General features: G+C 37.8%; 1 protein-coding gene across 1 annotated transcript in view; it reads right to left on the bottom strand.

The window, feature by feature from the left end:
* Positions 1-24265, bottom strand: part of LOC128140187 (ras and Rab interactor 3-like) — a 174376-nt gene that overhangs the window by 71493 nt on the left and 78618 nt on the right. The window contains exons 13-17 of the mRNA XM_052783723.1: positions 16688-16854; positions 14324-14438; positions 12077-12189; positions 11367-11432; positions 9431-9579 (exon numbers count right to left, since the gene is read on the bottom strand). Coding sequence (XP_052639683.1) covers positions 9431-9579; positions 11367-11432; positions 12077-12189; positions 14324-14438; positions 16688-16854 — 610 coding nt within the window. The remainder of the gene's footprint in view (positions 1-9430; positions 9580-11366; positions 11433-12076; positions 12190-14323; positions 14439-16687; positions 16855-24265) is intronic.

Raw genomic sequence — 24265 nt, 5'->3', positions numbered from 1 at the left:
TGGGGACTGACAGACGTGCTGTTTGACAGGGCTTGTGGCACTCCTTTTGGCAGCCCTATCATTCCAGAAATATTTGATGTTAGGAGAATACATAATGGAAAAAATAAGGCAGAAGTATGAAGCAGAGGCAGAGAAAAGCAACTGCATGGAATGGAGAGGGAGACAAATGTAACCTTTTGCCTCTTTTATCTTTAGAAGGAATTTCCCAGCTTTCTAAGAGTAAGTAGACTGTGCCATAGAGCCCACAGCAGAAATGGAAATGCCAGGCAGCTGCCAGTCTATCGGCATGAGGGAAACTAGACCTCAGTGTAGAATAGAGACAATTCTGCAGGCATTAAGCTATGAAGAGTCAGAGGGACCTTTACGATCATCAAGTCACACCTTCCATGTTACAGAAGACAAACTTTTCTCAGGGTTTTTTTGATCAAGCCTGGAACTTCTGTTGACATTAGAAAATTTATCTTCTAGCTTTTAGAAGGATTTCTCTCAGAAAACCAGAAAGACTGACTGAAAGGTGGCATGATGGAAAATTCACCACCCTTCTATGTAAGGTGTCTTAGTGCTTAATTGTTGATGTTATTTAAATTCACACCTGATTTTTTGCCTTGACTTGTCTAGTTTTAAATTTTCAGCTACTGTATCTCATAACACTCTTTTCTACTAAATTAAGGAGCTCTTTGCTCCAATTCACGTAGTAATTTTCAGATGATGATAAACTCACTCAGTGAAGAATTTAGCCCTCTTAGGCAAACTGGTTTGCTGAGATTCACTCATCCCTCACTGCAGGCTTGTCAGATCTCAGCTCTGAATCCTTCTGTTGGTTCTGGGCACAGAGGTCCAAGAAAAAAATATGCTCTATATTTGTTCACCAGCTGGGCATCTGTGAAATGCACCTTGGGTATTGGCATATGAACAATCTCCTAGATGCATCACACAAATTCAACTCTACCCCAGGTTTTCGTTCCCCTCCACTGCAATTCAAGAGGGACCAGGCCCACTCAGAGTTTGCCCTTGCTTTGCTGGAAAATAAGTTTGCCGAGACAAAAAACTGTAAAGGTGTGCTGCTCTGCACAGACCTGCCCAGATGGGGGAAATCTGTGTTAACACAAATATGCAGCCATCCTAGGCAAAGACCCAAGTTTTTGCAAATACAGAACATCAGTTTTCAGAGAGTGTTAGGCATTTCCAAAGATGTTGTTAGGGAAGAAGAAACAAAAGGACTAGAACTATCAAAAAGGCCCAGGAAAAAAATGGCAAAATTACAGAATACAAAAATCCAGTATTGTGGTGCTACTTCACTTTCACATGATTTGAGAGATGCTTATTTTTTGGGTTTTTTTGGCAAAATCTTTCACAATATTTGTAATTTAAAAGATGTAGAGTTTCAGGAATTTGAAGTTTTGAAATTCGTTTTGTTAAAGATGTTGACCAAACTTCATGAAAAAATCTCATATTTTTCTCTAAAATGTTTAGTGATTTCTGCAACATAGTTAAGTATTTCTGTAATATATTTAAAATATGAAAATGAACACAAATTTTAACATAAGAAATTCTGTCTGAGCTTTGCTGGGTGTTTTTTTAAGCCAGAGATTTTAGAGGTTTGGAATGTGACACTGTGTTCTAGTATCAGGCTTTGGAAGTAAACAATTATACAAAAGTTAATTAACAAAATAATATCCAGTAACTGCAAAATGCCACTTCTCTGTGATAGATCCAAGCCAGACAGGGGAATTCTTGTCTTTTCTAGGACTAATTCACCCTTTCCATCTTAAGCCACAGCATGTTGCAGCCCTTTTTTGTATTTTTATGCAGCTGAGTTGGAAAGGTTTAAAAATGGCTTATGGGGGAAGCTCTTAAGTACAATGAGCACTTTGGCTATAATGAAGTGCTTTCAGCATATGCACAGATTATATGAGAGTTCTGCTTTCCACACAGTAGGAAGCAGCTGCATCAATATGACATATGATAAGAGCCCATAGGAATTGTCATGCCTATTGTGTCACTAATCCATAGATTATATGCCTTTTATAGAGCCTATTACATAACAGATCAAAATGGGTCATCATGTCAAACCTATGGGGGATTAAAAGAAGATATACTTTCCACATTCAGATTTTGATTTTTAGAAGTTAATTCTGTCTGTAAGAAGGAATCTTTTCCTTTCCCCAGCTTAGAAAAAGTTAGCCTAGCATACATCAAAGAACGAACCCTTACACAGAAATCAAAGAATGTAGGATAACCCTTTTCTCCACTTCACTAGGACTCATCTGTAGATGCACAAAACCCACAGTGGCTAATAACAGGTTTATACTGCAACAGGGATTCCAGAAGCATGCACTGTGGTTAAGAAAAAGAAAGTCAAGCTTTGTTTTAACTTGTATCTCCTGGTAGTAAACTGGCTAGGAGTATTCATGAGAAGACTCTTGTCTAATGAAATTGTTAATACACCAGCACGTGAGACAAAGTTAACTTTTAGCTCCTCTTTTTCCAAGAACTGCATTTAAAAGCTTTTCGTCAGCCCAGAACAGACTGTACCGGAGACTATGTATGTATAGCCGAAGTCATCATAGACCCTGAGGTGGACTACAGGGATGTTGGAAATGGGTGATAAAGGGTAAGAGGGATTATTCCTCCTCTTCACAGTATCTCCAGAGCTTAGGTAACTGGGAAAGGAAAGTAGTACTGTGCAGCTTTTGGAAGTTGCTTCCATCCCCTCTAGTCAGCATCCAGTACTCAGTGTGAACCTGCTGGATACCACTATACCATGGGATGAAGCAGCCAAAATAGTGTTGATCAGGGTGTTTCTGAGACTGCCATAATTGCTTCTGGATCAGTGCCTCAGTACAGCAAACTGTGTTCTCAGCAAACCACATATTTGTAGTCCCAAAAGAGCAAATCGTGTGTTTCAGAATTGCTGCGAATCAAACTGATACACTTAACTCACCCCAAATAATGGCTTGATCCAGGTGATGCTCCCTGGAATAGATGAAAATGTGAGCCTTCTGTCATTCAGTTCACCAGGCTCCAGATTTCACCAAGAAAGTGCAGGCGCATCTTCTGGCTGGGTCCTGAAAATTTAGATTTTCAACAATAAATATGAGAATATTTCACATGTTCTCATCATCTGAGAAAAAAACAGCAAACACTCTAGTTGTTTATATAATTTATTGATAGTGTACATATTTTTATATAGTGCATTACAATACTGACTGCTATAATCTTTTATAAATGCTGAATTAACTATTTTCTAAAATTTTCACAACAAAAATAATTAAATATCATGCCAACATTTTGTAACAAATTATCACATTAAATCCATTTGGATTTCATGACATATTTATCTGTACAAAGGACCCCATATCACAGAGCATTCACAGTGCATAAGGTCACAGTCATTGAAAAAATAAATAACATGATAAATAGATTTCTGTTATTTACAGTTTACAAACTCATCCCTTTCTGTTTTCAAAGTAAGCAGTTCTAGAAAGTTTTAATAATATTTAAAGAGGTATTGCACCTCCTAAGGGTGCACTGCAAATGCCTGCAAGTATGAAACACAGGGAATTTTAAAAGGTTCAGAAGTTATTTCAGTGATTATAAACGATTTCAAATACTTTCTTGCAATGGAGGAGATAGTGGGACCCAAATTCTACTCTCAGTTCCACTGATAGAAATTTGTGCCGACTACCAGGACATTAATGAGCACTGGCACCACTCCCAAGAATGTGAAGGCAAGAATTTGGTCATAACTTTGCTGCAGAGTTTCAGCCATTTGAAACATAGATGCTGCTGGGGAAGCAGATTTACAAGTGTTCTTTGCATACACAACTGGTATATGAATGCAGGCCATAATCTTGCTGTAAAAACCCTCTGAAAGGAAGCATCTCAGTTGGTATTAGTCTTTCTAGAGATTATACCTGTCTGGTTTTGATATATTCTGATACCTTTAGATTTTGTCACAATTCCCTATTGCTATAAATCAACCTTTCTATTTGTCTTTCAAGTTTACCAAGATCATCTTAGTGATAAGATGGCAATGATCGCTTACATTCTTTGTGCAAGTAAAAAAGAAAAATAAATGGAATTAAATTCAAACTGGTAATTCTTGTAAGAAAATATCTAAATAGCATTAGTTTCCCATAATCATTTCTGTCAGACAGTGCACTGTATTGTCAGAAGTATGGTAGCAAGCAAAACAATGTGATGTACAAATTGCCTCAATCGATACACATCTCAGCCTGTGGAGAGGGAGCCACATCTATCTCACATTTCAGGACAGGGATGTATAGGATTTCACAGCTTTCTCTGGGGAGAAAATATCAGGACCTCACACAGGGGAAAATGTGAGAAAAGTGTATGCTCAAATTATTCAAAAGGAGGTTTTAAAACATGTACACAGTAGGTCAGAAACTGGAACGCACATGTCAGTTGAACGACATTCTTCTCTTCAGCAGAACATTAATCACTTGCGTACACAGTTTTCAAAATAGTTCAAGGAAATAATAAAGGGTTTGGTACAGAATTGCTAGAACTAAATGCTATAATTTACCTGTGTAACCATCATATAAATCTCATCACCCAACAAAATGAAAAATCTGGAGTTCAGACTCAAAGAAATAGAAAGGAAATTGTGCAGTAAATGCATGAGCTGCAGAGATTTTCTTCTGAGTGCTTAAACACAAATAACAGAGGGATCTGAGGCTTGCAATGACAGAACATTATGCCCAAAGGTGATGCATTTCAATTAGGAAGATTCTTTGGTTTCACCTGGCTATCAGTGTTATTTTAGTGTCTGTTTCATATTACATTAGGTCTGATCTCTCCTTGGCATGAATAATCAGGCAGTATTTACACAGCTTAAAGCACTCTACCAAAACCTTCTAACTGTAGGACACAAATAAATGGCATTACAATTGCAAGAAATCCAAGAAAGGAAGACAACAAAACTCATGAGGGATTTGTGCAACTAAAGCAAACACATAATAAAACAAGTGTGTGTAATTAAAGCACAGTCACAAAGGAAATCAAGGACAGAATAGAATCTTCTCTATAATTGCTAAGTATTAGACTAGTAAAGACCTTTTCCATTTGTTTACATGTTGACAGAATGTTTACAAATATAATCTAAAACCAAAAACTAATTATATGTTTGTTACAGCTGCAGCAAGCATATAAAAAGAAAATAAAATTGGCACACCAATGACTGAGCCAGGAGAAAGATGGTTGACTACACTGTACCTGTTGGGAAGACTGAAGGGTGTTCTTCTAGGCTAGATTTTAGCCCAGAGAGCAGCCCTTAGATCATCAAATAGTCATTACCATAACCATAACTGTAGCTTTTTAGATTTAGACATGTAGATCCTGAAATCTTTACTCGGGCAATACTTTCCATGAATCAGTAGGATTCAGAGTACCAGGAGCTGGACTTCCATCACACAACTGTATAATTCAGTACAATTGTTAGGGTATATAAATAGATTCAGACACTGCTGAACTCAATGGAAACACTCTCACTTGCTCACTACAGAGAGGATTGTACCCTGTGGGTCTGTGTGGGACTGTGCTACTCCAGTGGAACTGCAGTGGAAAAGAGCTGCTAAAAGCTCTCCTTGGCCAGCTGTAATCCAGTTTTGATCCTGCTTGTACACCAGGGCAGATGCACAGTTTTGAAGTCTGAGACAAGGAACCAGTTCTCTTATTTACAAGACTGGAAATCCAAAGTGGTATCAGCAGAGCAGAAGTCCACAGATTCTGGCCAAACGTTTCAATTTGAGGAAGAAATAAAATCTTTAGACTACAAACCCAATAAAATATTAAAAGATCTGAATATGATAGAAAACCCAGAAACCATGCTCTGCTGTCACCTTAGGGCACAATCCAGCAAGGCACTTGGATATATGCTTAGCTTTAAGCATGGAAACAATCCTACTGAAGTTAAGCTTTGCTGGACATGGGATATCTTTTTCTGAGTTGTATTACTTTTCAGTGTTAGTATGCTGGCAATTTTCATATCACAGTAACAGTTTTCCATCTTACATCCACTAGCTTTCTTTTCACTCTTGAGCTGAACATTAACTTACACAACATTGTGACATACATTCCAAACTCAGCCAGCTAACTTTTGCAATGGTTAGTACAACAAAATGGCTACAAAATTTTACAGACACAATCTGAACAGATGCAATACAGAACTGTACTAATTGCGGAGAGCCAAGCGCAAATCAATCCTCTTCTTGATTGGAAAATAGCAAAATTTGTAGTGGTTTCCTGACCACATGAGCAAAATTATTTTTTTTTGTATACATGTGAAAGGCACTAGTTCACTATTACTTGGCAATAGCCTCCTGAATTACTGATACATTCTGATGTGGGTTTATCTGATATACAGCAATTTGTCAATCAGATCTTTCTCAGGCCATTCAGTTTATCTGCATGGCTTGGTCTGTAACTGTCATCTTTATTTATTTTAGCATATGGATAACAACTACATAGGGACTCATTAAACTACTTCATATGATTAAGTATCATGAAGGCCCTGATACAGCATCTAATAATTCTTTGGCAAACAATACATCCCTGGTCATGCAGTGGTGTCAGAGAAGAATCCTACTAATGTTATTTATAATGATAAGCATGGCATGATACCTGTCTCATAGTAGAAGATGCATATGAGACCACGTCATGAAATGCAGCATTGGAATTCAATATAAATTGACCTGAAGTGGGTCTATGTTTTAGGGAGGGCTATAGATGACAGGACAAGCCATGCGATTTATGGTCAGTATTACCTTCTGAGGCTATCTCTTGCTACAACAGAACACTCTAGTTTTCTGGAGCAGGTGATATTCAATTTAGGCAGAATAATTCTAAATTATGTCTGAAGGATTTATGGCATTAGCAAACACAATTTCATGCATATTTGGGCTGGGGATCAGCTGCTACAGACCAAGTTGGTGGCCCTAGTCTTCTGAAGTTGCCTGGCTCAGAAATACGAAGGTACAGTACAATTTGCTAGGTCTGGCACTGTAAACATTGATGTCCTCATCACTGTCAACTCAGCTAATCAATAGGCATTCAAAACTAGATTTTGGAACTACTCTTCTGGAGTGTAAAGACACCTGAGCTGCATGAACTGTGCAGAGAAGAACAAACATTTGCTTGGAGACAGCTAGTTCTCCAAGCCCACCTAACAGCAGAACATGGGAAAAAAAACATTTACTCAGTCTCTCTCTCTGCTCCTTTCAGCCTCCTATCTAAGCCATCACAAGATTTTCAGCAGCAAACTGTCCTTCTGAAAGATAGCAGGGAAGAGAGTCAAGACTAGAAGGATGCTCCTACAGTGGTGCAGCAGTATGCTGCATCTTCACAGCCTTTCTGCAACAGAAGACTCATAAAGATGAATTCCATCTCCTCAGCTTTACACTGCAGCAAAAATGTCTTGAATGCCTGGAAATGGGGTCACTGGCATACTTGAGATCAAATGTGTTTACTGTCATGCTTGCCCATTCAATACAGCATTTTAATAACGTTGTATTTGTTGCTGTCTTTAGGACTGGCTAGTTTAACTACATAACTACTTAATTAAGATGAAAAACCTAAATGGATACTAATACTGACATTTGTAAGCAAGTGTAAAGCAAATAACAAATATGTTGCTCTTTTTTCCTTAGGATTACGTTGAAAGGATCCAATTCCTAAAAAAATTCAACAGCAGAATACACTCCTTAATTTGTACCATACTAATTTGAAAAATAGCCTTAATTGTAAACACATTGCCTGCTGTAAACAGTATTCTGCACGTGAGCTGGCTAAACATAATTATTTGTCATATATGTCAAAATAAGGAACTTTCTGACTAAGTGCTTATTCACTAAGGTTTTATAGTATGTTCTCATTGACACAATAATGGGATTTTTTATATATAGTCTTAAGTGCAAAATGTTACTACATTTAAAAATGCATCAACTATTAGTTAATAATTTGTTTTGGTTTATAAACATTAAAAAAATTTAAAAAATCTATGTATAAAGTTAACTGTGCTTCTTTAGAAACTTTATGTGATCATTCACATACAGCTTTAAAATATTTTTAAAGTTTAGTAGCAATTCAAAATACACTCAGTGATTTGCAATCATATGACTGCTACAATGTGGAATGTTACCCATTATTTTTAATACTCTGGGCCAGATCTTGCTGTCAATTACATCCAGAGTAATTCCTTATATCCCTGTATTTATGCTGGTGGAAAGGATATCAAAACTTTGCTTCTACTGGGGGTTAAAAAGAAGTATATCATGCTTCAAAACTTGCATGCAATCAAATCAAGGACGATATTCTCTTGACAGACTTGCTTTTGTCTAGGTGTTTCTTATCTGCACTGCTCAGTGTCAGACAGTCATCTTCATTAAGCTTCTGGGAATAAATAAAAAATGGAGAAGAATACACCAGCTTCCTGACTGATGAAATAAGCTTCTTCCTCCCACCAATCAAATCGAATCATAATCAGGGTGGGTTTTGTTGTCAGAAAGTCTGGATTATGTTCAGATACTACTCTTAGCTGATAATAATTGATAGTTACTGAGCACCCAGTTATATTTTATTTGTTTAGTTTCTTCTAAATTTACACAATAGGCTTACAAAGGCCAATGCAAAGTTTTTCTTGTGGTATAATATTCCACAAATGTTAGTTTGTATTTATGTATACAACATTCCTCATTAACGGTAGAACATATTATTCAAGTATGAATTTCTGCATGTAATTCTGTTCTTCAGTATGCAGATACTCTGACTTTTAGTATGCATCATCACAAGTGATACAACATAGAACCATTTCCTCTTCTTTCTCTGCCACATTGTTCATGTTCATTGAAAAGAGTGATAAGTATTCAACACTGCCATCAAAAGCTGTCAGTGCAGTTCCTCTATAAGCAGAGCACTTGAAGGGGGAAATGATGTCCTCAACAGTGCATGCCATGATATGTGCCTTGGACTTTCTGGTCCTGTAGTTGAGATATTTTGACTGAGCCAAGAAAAGTTCTGAACTTGCCTCTTATTCTTCCATGGAAAATAAATGTCAAAACCAAAAGAACAATAAAGATTTTTCTCCTATCCTCTTGCTAACCTTGGTGGAGAATGAAAACCACAACAGAATGTCCCATAAATGGGTCATTTTAGAGTTCTGCATAAGATTCACACAGCTTTATGACTGAGCAGCAATATCCAAAGAGGAGGAAAATGCTTTGGTTGCCTCGAGCTAGCATGTTAAAAGAAAGGTATGCTTTCCTTCCACACAGGTAAAAGTGCTTGTTAGCTGATGAAGCAGGAATGACACTCAAATTACTTATGGAAAGAAGGTAGAAATGTGAAATGCCTCCTGTCATTTACAGCACATGTAATCAGAAGAATTTCAGTCTCTCTCCTTGTGGTTTAAATTTCTTCTCGGCACATAGGCAAGTTGACAAAGGTGAAGACATTAAACTCTATCAATATAGAGAAACACAGGAAAACAGCATAAAGAAACAAGACGTAGATGCCTAATTTCCTGTCAAGTTTCCACTTATTTACATGGATTCCAAACACCTGCAAGCAAACAAAGTGTTAGTTAATTGAGCGCCAAAGGAGACTTTTGGAAACAACCATTATAAACTAAAAATTAGAGTCTTTTGAATTAGACATCCTGAATGAAGATAAAAATATATTCTCAGTATTTTATAGATCAAAAAAGCAACATATGCTTTTCTGATCAAGAAAAGGAATGTAAAAGCCCAAACTAAGAACTCAAACTCTGCCCTGACTCTCAGTTGTCCTACAATCCTTTTACAAAATATTAAATGAACCCATTTTAAGGTCCCTTCACAAGTTCTTTACGTAACTGAGAAACAGGCCCCTAGGTGCTCAGTTTCAGTCTGTGGTGCATTTTCAGTACACAGGGCATGTTCTAGTCAGGCAGCACTCTTTCACTGATTCAGTAAGAACTAAAGGCATGCACTGAACTACATGAATGCCTCTCCCTCAAGTGCTCCCCTACAGATCCTTTATGTCCCAGTAGTACACCAGCACCTAATGTTCATTCTTTCAACAGCTTCAGAAGAGGTGCTTTCTTTGACGTTTTGCTCAGCTCCAGAACTAAGGGGAGTTACAAGTTACAGGTAGCAAAGCAATGAAGTCCTCACGAAGGCATCGGTTTTCAATGGTGTTGAGTGCCTCTGAATTATTGTTTGTTTTGCTCAAAACTCTCTACTGAGTTTTGCTGGGAGGGTCTGTGCGGATCAGGGTATCCAGCAGAACAAATGAGACAATAATAGATGCTTCAAACTCAGGTCATATGGCTTCTGCTATGGAAAGACTCTTTTCAGAAAAGCATGAACAGCTAGTATAGTAACGCATCTGCATAATCCTCCTTTTTTTTCCAGAGTGCTGATTACCATGATTACCAATATGCACACAGCAACATCAGATACAAATGTCTACACATCTTTGTTGTTTCACAGGCAATGTGCAGTATGGCAGAATGGGGGATAAGAAAAGAAAAGAACAGGCTCCCACAGCTTATATATCAGATGCATTAGGAAGTTAGTGGCAGAGTGAACAGCCCTGGTCATTCTATCACTTAAGTCATGCACAGGTGATGTGGAGTTTTGTAAGACCTATTCATGCAACAGTGTGAAATCTCCAGTGATGGTCCCCTTCTCCACAGAGCCTCCACAGGCATTCAGTGAAAGACGTTAGTATAAGTGGATATTTTTATACCTTTGGGATTTGATTCTTCCCACAGAGGGTTCCCTGGGAGTCAGCAGGATCAGACCTTAAGTACCAGCAAAATTGACTTTTGAAACAGAATTATTGTTTCACCTTAACAAATCATGTGTTACAAGGGTAAGCGTCTTATGCTGAGTGACAGTTAGCATGCCTATTGAAAGTCCTGAGGTTCACGGTCCTCACCAACTAGTCTTCGTTAAGGGTTTTGGCTATAGCACTTGGTTAGTCCAGACTGGTTTTGGAAATTGGAGACAAGGGCAAAGGGTGATAAAGCATACCTGGGTCTTGTCCCAGTATAAAGCAGACAGGCCTGGGGTATGCAGCAGGACACAGGAGCACAGAAGTATTATTGGATCCCACAATTTCAACACTGCCACTGAAATCGGTGGGATCTACACGTATCCAGCATCTCTTGCACCAAATGTCAGACATCAGTCCTCACTGAGGACAATGGTAGCTCTTCAACTCATGGTATTGCTAGGAGAATGATACTTTACAAGAATCAATGCTTTGGGGATAATAACTATTTCCATTTTATCCTTCTGTAACATGTAAATACCTAATAAGTATATTGCAATTGGAATACTTGGAGATACTCAAATACTTACAGTAAGTGCCACTGATCCTAGCAAAAGTGCAACTGAATAGACCAGTCCTTTGCTGTTTATCTTAACCTGTGGGAATTAGACAGAGAAGAGATCTTTAAAATGCTCAGCATATAACTGTGCTTTGGAGATCAGAAATCAATTTACTGATATATGGTCCACCTTCTGTTTTGAATAGTGACTGACTGACACATTTTAAACTACACAAATCCATGACAGATTTATCATAATGAAGAACAGGAAGATTAAGGAATCAAAACAAATGTATAAGTAACTCCACCTCCATAAAAAAAAAAAAAATCAGTATTTATAATGGATTTTATGTTAAAAGATCCTCAGGAGAGAGAGAGAAGCTGTTATTCTCATCTTACAGACAAAAATACTAGGGTACAGGGAAACAGCCAGGTGTGCCTGAAGCTGTGTAGTGAGAAAATGAGTGAGCCACGAACAGCTATCCATGGCGCTATTTTTCTGCTATACAGTATAATGTACTCCAGTTGACAAATTGGGAATTAATTGTGGCTTGTGGAAGAAGAATTGCTTCCTTAACTCCCGGTTCCTTGGCAAAGAAATAACACCTTATTTAGCAATCAATAACATGCTCAGCAGGTTGTTGGGGTTTTTTTTAAAATTTTATTTGCATGCTTTCTTTTTATGATTTTTTTTTTAAATAGACAAAAAGAACTAATTAAAGATTTGCCAAGTATACATACAATTGATCCACAATCAATCGCCATGGTCTGCAAACCCCATGGAACGCCAAGGCCCACCAGAATGTCAAAGACATTGCTCCCTATTGTATTGGATACTGCCATGTCACCGAGGCCTGCAGAGAAAAAAACAACAACTCTTGGGTAAAAACAAAGTATAGGACCATTACTCTGTGTACTAGAGGAAACTAAAGGGGAATGATCTGCACTGATCCAAGCCCTCTTGGACTGGCCAGAGCATCTGAGGTAGGGAGACAATTTCTATAATCTTTGCATGACTTCTAAAAAAAGTGTGCAAAAACTGGTCACTCCAACTACATCTTCCTTGTGTCTTGGAGAGCCTTTACTGGGTGTGTGGTATCCATTCAGCATCTGAGTTCCATGCCAATTAAGAAAACAAGTCTTGTTCTAGGTAGCCTGCAGCCACAAGTAACCTGGAGATTATGTACTGGATTTAGTATGTGGACATGTGGCCCTTATCTCATGTGAATGAAGAAAAGTGATTCTGAAAAGAACCCAACCAGATAGATGGTAGTCAAAGATTTTAAGCACTTCTGTGGGGCTTAATCAGCAATGAGTTCACTTCAGGAACAATAAAATGCTACAGGGGAGGAGAAAAGAGTGAATAGTGGTAAAGTCCCAAGGCATTACTCGAAATCTACTCCTAATGCTCATCACTGGTTGGCATCTCATTCTGCACCAGTGTCAATGGATGTGAGGAAGGCAGAATACTTCTCTGCCTCTGCTAATTTCCCTTAGGCACTGGCCTAACTATTGAATCACTTCCACAAAGTGAATATTGGAAAGGAAGAGGAACTGTGATGTAAATGGGACATGTCCCACAAATACTTTGAGTACACAGAGTGGAGACAGACACTACCACATCATAAGTACAGTATCTCCTTTCAGGAAGCCACTGAGAGAAAGGTTATGCTTTGGATCCATATTATGGTAGTGACCATCTCTACTTTTTAGATACTTGTCTGCAATCTGTCAGTAAACATCTGGAATCCAAGTTAGTGCAAAGTCCCTGTATTGTCTTTGAGAGAATGGGGCTGCTTTTTGCCAAGCTAGTGCTTACCTTCACTTCCAGAGGAAACAATCCCTACAGTAGTTTTGCCTAATACTAAAGAAGAACTAATCTAAAGAAGCAGTCTGTTCATTTAAAAATGTAACAAGTTTTCCTTCTGTTCTTGCAGAAATCTGTTCACTTTAATACTACATATGGAAAACTAATTTAGTGGGAAGGTGCTTCCATAAGAATCCCGAATACTTTTTTGTACTACTTTTTGTGAGAATTTCCAGCACACAACAAATAATACAACCTGGAAAATGAAATATTTTAAATATATAATTCTTTTCGATCAACTAACATTTAACGGCACTACTCCTATCTCAAACTACAAAGGTGGGGCTTCTGAGTACTTAATTTATCACTTCAGAACCCTTGTTGTTTGCCCAATGATGTGTGCTGGAGATCTCATTATCTGGAAAAAAAAGACTTTGGGAATTGGAACAGTGGAAAAGAATACAATTAGGACCTTTTCTTATTCTCCTGCAGTATAGGAGATCACACTGTCAGGTTTAATGTTTTTCAACAACAGGAAGGGATGTGGCTACAGGTACCTCTCAAGTAACAAAAGAAATGTAAAGAACCTCAATCAAAACTTAAAGCCTTTGACAATTTCAACTGGAAAACTGATGAGGACATAGCTGACATTTATCTAAAACCCTTTCCAGTGCAGCTATTCATATGTCCCAATGGGAAAGAGGTCTGCATTGGATGAGAAGTATGCCTGGAGCAACATCACTTCTGCCAGATTCTCTTAAACCACTTCACTTCCCTGGGTTCGAGAGGTCTTCTAGAAAACAGTACAAGTTTTACAGGGACAAGTGCGGGTCAGCATATATTCTTCAATGTAGTTTTTGATAGCTGATATTCCAGTTTTGTCTACTACTTTTATCTTTTTACCCTGACTGATACATACCATGCATGGGATTTCTGAGTGTTGAATGACCTTCTAGAATGCTAAGGCGTGCCAAGTCCCATTAAGAAAAAGATAACAGGACAGAGATTATTTATTTGGTTCACAATAATTAGCGCAGTGTTTTGGCTTTTAACAAGGCCCTGAAACAGTAAAAATAAAAGAAAAAAAAGAATAAAATTGCACTGAGAATTTGCATGTATGGAGGAAGCAACTCACAGAGCATGTATGTAAGAATGCAGTTATGCTTCAGCAGACACAGTACCTTGTCTTGCTACTATTAAGCTGGCCATGCAGTCTGGGACACTTGTTCCTGCAGCTAGGAAAGTAATGCCCATGATAACATCTGGTATCCCAAGGGTGTATCCAATCACAGTCACCTGAACAGTGAGGAAAATAGGTTAACCTATCATATTTGGGAAGCCTCCTCATTCCAGTACAGTTGTGGCATACTTTTAACTTTGATTTCTGGTGTGGACTCTAACAGGATTAGACTCAGGATATTTATCCATTTCTGCAAGTTAAATAATTGTGGAATAACCAGCCTAAAACCAACCCTGTAAAAGGAAAAGTACTTTCGGTCATATTATTCAACATTTTATGAGCAAACAAAAAGCTCCGTTTTCTGTACTTCTAACAGGATGTACTGATCTTTTAAGGAGGAGCACGAATATAATCCAACCTGTGGGTTGTTTGTTTTTTTTTTCATTTCCAAGAATGGCAAGATTCTCACTGGTTCTACTCTCAGAAGGACTGCAACCAATTCATATTGTGATATAGGAGCAGAGATATAAAGAACTTATTTTATCCCAACACATGAAGAAGGAACCAGTTTCTTGCATGACTTCTGATATAATCCCAAAGTGAACAAGTCTGGTTATGTTGTCCCCTGAGAGTCCAGATGCAGCTTTAAAAAAGCTTAGGCAATGGCTGAAGCTTGTAGCAGAGCTCTTGGAAAGGACAGGGAACTGTATTTAGCTGGAACATCCAAAGGCGGCTGAAAAAGTATCAAGAGAAAAGGCTGAACAGGCAACTGAAAAGGAAATAGCCTTATGAGAGTGAGAAGACCAAATCAGGGACAGGCAGCTGCTTCCCTGCTGAGACTGCTAAGGGTGGAAGTCTTTAAGGCTCTGTGTTGTTTTCTTGAAATAGTTTGCCAGTCTCTTACATGAGAAAAACTGGCCCCTTCGCCAAAGAAAAGGTGTATTTTAGGAACCCACTCACAAACCTTATTCTGAGGGGCAAGCTGTGACTCAGAAATAGGAGTGGGCATGATTCTCCTCCTGCAAGGGGTAACAGGGTATTCAGATCTGGCTGCCTCTTAAAACAAGCTGTGTTGCAGCCTTCATGAGCGCATCTCTCCTTTGTGAAGGGGATATCTACAAATGACATCAAGGTACAGAGCGTGGCCTTGCAAAGGACATATGGTATGAAATGAATGTGTGGCTTTGGCACCATTATGCCAGGCAGAATGAATGGATGGCATATGAGTTTCTCTAACAGTCTACGTTAAGAGAAAAGAGGATTACTTTACAATACAAAACTTATATAGAAAGTTGCAAAAAGTATATGGAAAACACAATCTTCCATGAGAGGAAACATAAATATAAAGCGTTTTGCAAATGCCAATGCCTGACACATTTGAGGAAGGTAGAGATGTTCTCCATGCAAAAAAGATTTTGCAGGTAAGAAGCTCATGAACAAAAACTCTTCCACATGCACAACTAGAAGAGTGTATGTGTGTGTGTGTATATATATATATATGACTATGACTGTATATATGTGAGACTATAAATTCCAATATGAAAACAGCTGAAGGTTTCTTCACTATATTTTCCTTTAAAAGGAAAAACGGGCATATAAATTCTTCAGCAGCATATCCTATCAATCTTCCAGTAATAGGTATATACAACTTTTTGGTTTTCCATCTTTAAATGTACAAAAAGGTAACTTTCTATACTTCAAACGTATGGCTAATTTTTCCACCACAAAGTATTTGAGGAGCTTTCCTATTCATGCTGCTTCTTTGACTGAAAACATAAACTTGAGAAACTGAAAGAGGGTAAGAAAGAAAAAATAGGAACTTACTCAAATCTTCAAATAAGCATGCTCCTGAATTGACAACAATTTACAGATCTACACCTGATAACACTGCTTCTCACAGATCTAAGGCAAATGGAAACATACCAGCAATCATAATTCTCTTCACTAAGAAGGATTTTCTTGCATTATTCCGGTCTACTCGAGGTGTTTTACATCACTTCTGAGTTATCCATCTGCCTTTTATGCGTGTTTCAGTATCAGACCCTGTAGCCAAATTTCTAAAGGTGTCTCAGCTCCTGAGAGTTAAACGTTTTCATTTAAACTCCCTTTTACTAGTAGGATGTGGAGGTCCACATTCTCTTGAAAATCAAGCTGGCACCTTTCTGTATTGTATTGGGCCCTATACAGTAAAGGCCCAATTACTTGTGCAGAAAAGAGCAGCAGAAAGCTAGAATTGTAATAATTAGAATATGAGCTGAAAAGACTGCACTACAATTACATGCCTTTAAAAAATACACAAAATACCTATTATCTATGTTGAGAGGCACATTTCACTCAGTATGGAAGTCCTGCTACATGCACTTACCATCCACACCATGAAGTAGGAGAACAAGGCAATCCAGAGAGTGGATAAGACGAATGTCACCATAAAGCACCTCTCCCAGCGTGGTTTGCTGCAGTTTGGAATGGTGCAAAAGAGCATGAATATCAATGGCCATGTCAAAATCCATTTAATTTTGTTCATTTTTCCATCTGCAGGACAAAGAAAGGAAAGAACCAGTTTAGCTTTCCCATCACTATCCCAGGCCTATCCCAGTAACTATCCCAGTTACACCTCTTTGAACGCAGCAGATGATCCCAGAAGATCCCAGAAGGATGTTTACAACTGTGCATGTCAGCTCATTTTCCAGTGTACCTTTCATCTATACTTAGTCTCATCACTCTCAGCCAAGTTCTGTGTGCACACCCAGAGCCTAACAGTTAAGCCTGCCAAGGTCTATGTAATCCATGAAAGAACTACAATGATTTAAAAGCATGGCTGATTTTAAAACCAAAATTAACAGCCAGGTTTGTTGCTCTTTTCAAATACCTGTATTACTATTAATCCAAAATTAAAAAAAAAAAACCAAACCAAACAACCAAAAAACCCCGCCCCCCTCACTTTTTAAAAAGGAAGATGGAAATCTTTGTAGTGAAAATAACCTGTACCTTTTGTGCAGCAACAGAAAATACTTTCACAGAAAACAGAAGCACAGACCCAGCCTATGAACATGATGAACTTGTTTCACATGCCTCACTGTGGTCACTTGGGCAGAACTCTAAACTGGTACATAAGAAATCTAGACTTGTTAACTCTCTCCAACTGCATACAGTACCACCTTGAGATGCCCTCTTACCCTCCATAAAAGGAAACTGAAGATAATGACTTCCCTCATACAACTCTCCAAAATCAACTGGTGAGAAATGCCAGAGAACTGTCATTACTGAAGACAAGTACAGACCTTGCCATTTTTTAAAAATGTAAAGTATTGTAAATGTGCACATAAATATCAATACATAAAAGAGAATTATTTTATAATTGGGTCATAAATAAATAGGGCACTTATATTTATATGTTTCATGAGGTATCCTGCAAATAGGATAACAAATTTGCTTATCAGGCTAAACAAGAGTATCACAGCCAACAGCATGGTGGTTTTTGTTTGGGTTTTCTTTACATTGTTTTAGAATTATGCTAGTAAGGATTTCCATCATTAACTGATAAAGATATGCATGAGATCTAATAAAATATGCCATTTTGAATAAAATAGTTGATTGCATTGAAAAATATTATCAGATACATCTCCCACTGAAGTTATTTAGCTAAATTATAAAGGGCCGGTAATAATCAGTGAAAACTCCTATCAATTTCACCAGGAATTTTCTTTCAGCGAAGACATTGGGATTTAGGATTTGTCTAAAGGGAGTTTTTGTCAGTGAATTTAATTATATTGAAATCTGTCCTCTGGACCAATGTGCACCAGATGAAATGAAATTAAACATTTAAAAATTAATAATACTTTTGTAATTTATGAGGCTGCTTCCTAGTCTAATTCAACTTGGTGAGTCCAAATCCAAGTCTTTATTCATTTACTTCACTATGTATTCTAGTACTAAATTGTCTTGCTCAAGTTATGAATCAGCTCCTTAACTTGAGATTTCCTTGTGAATTCTGAGATGCCATCAACCCACCAGGAAATCTAAGACTAAGCTTGGCTTTTTATTCCCATTTAGCTTGTGGCTGTGGAACTTCTAACACATAAAACTACTGAAGTCTCCTAGGGTCAATTCTAATTCTAGAACTTTACATGTCACTGGGGATCTATTACAGATTTTACAGAAAAGTTCTTTTTCCCTCTGGCTACATATACTGCTATACAGAGTTTTAAAACAGTTATCTTTTATCTGTTCTATCCAGAAAATGACACTTAGCTCACATCTCACTTTAATTCTGTTAACAAGGCTGTAAATATCCTATGGTAATTTATACATCCTCCTGTTTAATTTGTTACAGTTTAGATCATTAAAAGACTCCTGCTAGTTAATTTGTATTCTTTATCTACCCAAGTTGCTACGCTTGGTTCATAGTCAAATAAGTCAGCATGGCCTAGGCCAGTAATTTCCTCAGTGCGTAATTCTAAATGCATGGTGAGTGGGTGACTGTTTGACAGGAGAAAATTATGGATTAAATTCTCATCTGATGTGGGTGTAATCTGACTGACTTCAGTGCTGCTACACACAGGAGATTCAGTCCCATTTCTCTTTTCAATAACATGAATAAAAGAAACAAAATTGCCTGGAGAACAAATAGAGAATAAATAGATGCACTCAGCCTCTGCTGGGGAATATGTATCTTGTCAGGGATCCTGTCTAGTGCCCTGAATTACTTAAACAAATGCTTAACTGTGAGAATTCACAGTGTCTTACCACTGGCATTGCTATGCTTGCTCAGTTCCAGGAAAACCAAAGCATTAGTGGAGGAGGACTTGCCTTTCCCTTATCTTTGTTCAGTTTGAATGGATGTGTGCCAGATTAAAATTCCTGGCTCTATTCGTGGTGATGCTTTCACACCATGTCATGAATCAGAACTGGTTTTTACAGCTAGATGGTTTGTGGAAGTGACATTTGCATTCATTACATGGCAGCCAGGCTTGAGACTTTGGGGAACAACAACTGCATGTAATTTGGGGTTTTGCTGGGTTAATAGAGAAGCTGACTGGCCATTTGCAGTTAGCCTGGAATAGTTCTGAACCACCATGGCCAAAGCAGCCTACTTGACACACTTTACATTGGCTTCTCTTTTGTGTCAGGGTTTGCTAGCTTTTATAAACTTTTATGTAAAGCTTTAAGTATATCTGGCCACAGTTCTGCCCCAGGCCGTTTTCTTCAGCTCCTACTATGCTAGGTCATGGAACTTGTGTGGCACCCAGTGCTAAAGAAGTCTACTCTTACGCTGTAACTTGGTAGTTTTGTAAGAATTTAGTAAGTTTAGCAGCAACCTCCATAAAGTGAGACTTTATTTCCTCAGGAAATCGATGACTTCATTCATTTCACCTGGCTTAGATGATTGCACAAACAATATACAGCTTGAATTTTTTTTTTTAATTTATTTTGAAATTACTTCTTGTCCTGCTCTGTTGTTTTGTTTCTGACCACCCACTCTAAAATAATCATTAAAATGATTTAGTAATAAATTTGTTAAATTGGGTTATGCTTTTAGTTCATGATAAATTGTTTTATGAACGTTGCTTAGCTCCCCAGTACATCTGCAAGAAAGAACATTATCACCCTCATTAAAGCTATTATTCAATACATAGCTGTTCTGCAAAAACAGACAAACAGTCCCATTACAAGACTTTAGCTCAGTTGTTTTAATAGCAGTACTGGCCACTCCTGTGAGCCCTGGGACTGAAGGCTCCTGCGGCAACACACATAGCTGAGAAAAGGTGTATTTTGTTTGTTGCACCCCCCACAAGAATAATGAAAGAATATTGCTTTATTACAGAAAGCAACACTGGTCTATATTCTGTTCACCTGACCCTGCTGTAAAACAGAAAGATGAGGTTTTTGCATGAAGTTGTTTTTCCTAATTTATACATCCATTCTTCTGTTTTTCCAGATATTTGGAAGCAAAGCACGCCAAGTATTTCAGAGAGGTATCATTACAGAAGAGCCTGATTACAATGTTTCTGAAAATGAAGTGGCAGCCCCACAACAAAGAGCCCTTTGCTAATTTTCAATACATTTCTGGGCTTGTCATCTTTCCAGATGTTATGCTCACAATAATTACTTTTACATACAGATAGTGTCCTGGTGAACAAAGGCAACAACACACATCACAGCACTGAGAGGAAATGAATATTTCCTTAAGGCACTAAAGAAAGTGCCTTTTACAGGAAAAATACTGTCCTATTTGCAACATTCACACAGAGTTGAGAGGAGCTTAGTATGAAAGTGTGAAACTACATTTGTTTTCAATCAGATCAGGAGTGTACCCCTGAAGTAAATCTCCTGATTGTCCCAATTTACTGTATTTTGGTTTGCAATTTACTGTATTTTAGTTTGCAACACAGAGCAGTCTTGCATCACACCAATGAGATTCCTTTGGTATACAGCCGAACCAGAGGCACAAACTTAAAAGCGCTTCAAATAATAATGGGCGTTTAGTCCATGGGACCAAGTTAGAGCTAGTCTGAAACAGAACTTCCAAACGCATATAGTGCAGACAGCCTACATGTCCTAGTCAATAAGCTGCACAGAAAACACTTTTTTTGAGTTTAGACAGACTGGAGTCTGCAACTACACTGTCAGGAGTCAGATCTAAGTCAGTGTAGTTAGTTGAATTTGATAGCTTTTCCACTTAGTCTTCCCTCTAAAAGTGTGGTAGTCAAGCATAGACCACTGCTCCACACATTAGCTACTTCAGAACATGCCTAAACCTTCACCTGTGAAAAAAGTATCTCCTTACACAAAGCAATTAGTAGCTGACTGATCTAAAAAAATTATAACGTCCCTGAAAAGCATGAATCTAATTGGCATACAGGATTTTCATAACTGTATTTTTAGGAATTCGTATAAATCTCCAATTTAAGGTAACTTGAAAAATGGGAAAGGTTTTCTCTAATTTAAGTCTATCTGTAAAATGAGAAAGGCTTCCTGGAGTTTACTAGGGATTTCTATTTTTCTGGGGTTTTTTTGCTTTTGACAATGGTAAACTTAGAAGAAAAATAAGACATGTTCAGGCTGGCCTAGGAAGATTATTCCTGCAGATTTTTTTGGTGCTCCACTTCATCATTTTTAAATTACTTTTTAATCTTTTTAAATCTCTCTACTATTTTTCACTTAAAAAGAAAAAAGCCCAACTGTTTTTCCCCCCATAAAAAGTGATTTTTAAATCACCTGTCCCCTTGGTCCTAATTAGGCTTTATATTTACAAAAATGTATTTACACCCACATATCATTACCAATATTAATTCAAATCTCGACCTGAAAATGTGTACAGTAACATACATACTGGGAGCTTTGTAATAATACACACAGCAAGTAAAATTCTGCTAGAAAGTGCTGTTGTTCATCAGAGTTGAGACTGACTGTAAAACTTTAATACATGTAAATTAGCCAATCTGAAAGCCTAATTCATTTCTGAGCATGTACAGTACCCAAAACACAAGGGAGGAATGTAAATTTTTGTCCTAAGTATGGGACTCAACGTAGAAACAACTGAAATAAATATAACAAACTAGATCCATTGTGAATTTTCCATCAGAATTATTTTCCACTGAAAAATGCCTTTGTTGCAAAATAAAAAATTTCTGAGAAAATGGTTTTGAATTTGCTGTTAGGAAAATTAACACAGCAGTTGCCTCTCCACCTTCCTGGAAAATCCTTACTGATTTCAGCTCTGCAACTTTCCCTAGGAATTGTGGAGGCAAGAGACTCTCTGTGTTACCACACTAGAGACAGGATACGTAGTGTGTAAAAAGCTATCCAAGAAGGCACAACCTTTGTCAGCCTTCCAAGTGGGCAGTTGACATACTAAAACATTTTTATTGCAATTCTCCTGCAACAGAGCCTTGGAAACAATTCTTTTTTTTTTGTCTGTGGAAAATACCGAGGTTTTACTCCTCATCTTCATCCAAAACAGACTGTTTTCCAAACTACTGACACTTTTCTCTGAAGTTCCGTTTCCCAGAATACAAGTTCCAAATTCCAGACCATGAGATCTGTCCAAAACAGCTCAGATTTCTATTTTCAGCCTGTGCCTTTACCACGCTTTGCATATTTGGATTTATGCCAATAATTTTCTCTTAAAGACACATTTTTGGTACAGTGGGAACTGGTATGGAAAAAAGAATTTGCTCCAGTATGCAGAAACAAGCTTCAATCTCAGAGTTACTATATGTTTACACGGGACAATATTCAACAACAACAACAAAATGTAACTGAGCAGAGGTAGTCCCCATACCTTGTTTGACTTGGTTGGATTTTGGCATGGTTAATTTTGTATGTTTTAACCTTGCTGTCTACTTTATCAATGTTTTTTTTACGGAGAACTGGGATTTACAGACTTCCTCAAGTCCCTCTTTGCCCTTTCAGAATGAAGTGATGAGTTACTCAATTAAATCCTTGCTCACTTCTCTTCCAATTTATCCTGTGTATCCTCCTCCAAGGTAAAGCACACTCATTGCTCTTCTGGAGCACATTTTCCAGTTTAGTTTTCTAAAAAAGGAGTCTGGTTCATGAGCTCCAAGAACATGATGCAAATCAAAGTGCAGTACATGAGGACAACAGTGAGATGTGCCTCAGAAGCACACTTGTGTTCTCAAATAAAATTCTAAGGTAGATGTGCCATTATACAGGCAGTGGCAAGAGGAAGCTCTTCCAAAAAAGCATTTCAGAATACTACAGTTAGGTCCTGCTCTGAACTACCTTCTTGGAAGAACTTCTCTCTTGCAACATCAAAGAAGCTATGGAAACTAGCTCTCTTCCTAACTCAGCCACCTAAGTCATGTTTCCGAACTTTGGCAAAAGCACCATAAAGCAGGCCAAAAAGAGAGTCTGAGGAACAACTACAAAGAAGAATCAAAATTCACAATAAATCTTACTTCAAACACATTAGGAGGAGGGAATCTGCTGGGTCCACTAGTGATCGGAGAATAAAGGACCACTGAGAGAACATAGGGGCATTGCAAAGAAGCTAAAAGAACACTCTGCATCAGTGTTTGCAGAGACAGAAACCATAGAGATTTCTACACAGAACTCTTTTCAGTCTCTAGCTCAACCTTGAGGACATACAACTCCACAGGGGATATAACAAAGAGCTACAGCATCCTGAGCGTTTAAGTGAGGTACATGGGGTTTGCTTTGTTCAATGTGTTTTCCAATAACAGACATCAAATGAAGCTAGTAGAAACCAGATTCAAAGCAAGTAAAAGGAGATGGTTCTTCACACAACCATAAAACTCCTTCCCAAAGGATGTTGTGGGTGTTAAATGTTTGCAAAGATTCAATGAGAATTAGACAGGTTAATGAAGAAGAAATACATCAAGGATTTTTAAATACTCAGATATTACACCCAGTCCAGGAAGTTCCTTGAACTGAAAATAGCTGAAGGCCAACTTGTCCTGTTCCATTATTCCCCAAGCTTCTTCATAATGTCATGGTCAGAGTCAGAATATTGGGTGAGACAAACATTTGGTTTGACCAAGTACAAACATTTTTTACATTTTAGTAGATACTGTTAATTCCTTTTTGCTTCTATCCTACATGTTGCCTTCGTATTTTGGATCCATACAAAAATGGGCAGGATTGCTAATCTCCTTTATTGCCATCTCATTTTAGCTCTGGGAATTATTATTCCCATTTTAGCTAACACCATCACGACTTATATAAAGCATCCATGGTCCAATCCTGTAAGAGAAGGAGTTCTTCATTTCTATGAAACCAGCAGGAGCTGAGAACACTGAGTATTTTAAAGGATCCTGAACATGTGACAGTGAATGGGATTTAAGCATCCATTAAGAGCTGCACAGAAATGCTTTTCTGAGTCTGGGCTCTAAAAGACTACTGAGCTATGCAAGGGCTTTTACACATCATTTTGTTGTCAACATATGCCTTCTCAGTT

The sequence above is a fragment of the Harpia harpyja genome, chromosome 3 (genome assembly GCF_026419915.1).
Source record: "Harpia harpyja isolate bHarHar1 chromosome 3, bHarHar1 primary haplotype, whole genome shotgun sequence".
Classification (NCBI taxonomy): domain Eukaryota; kingdom Metazoa; phylum Chordata; class Aves; order Accipitriformes; family Accipitridae; genus Harpia; species Harpia harpyja.
The sequence above is the reverse complement of the archived record's forward strand: the minus strand, read 5'-3'. Positions and strand labels throughout refer to the sequence as shown.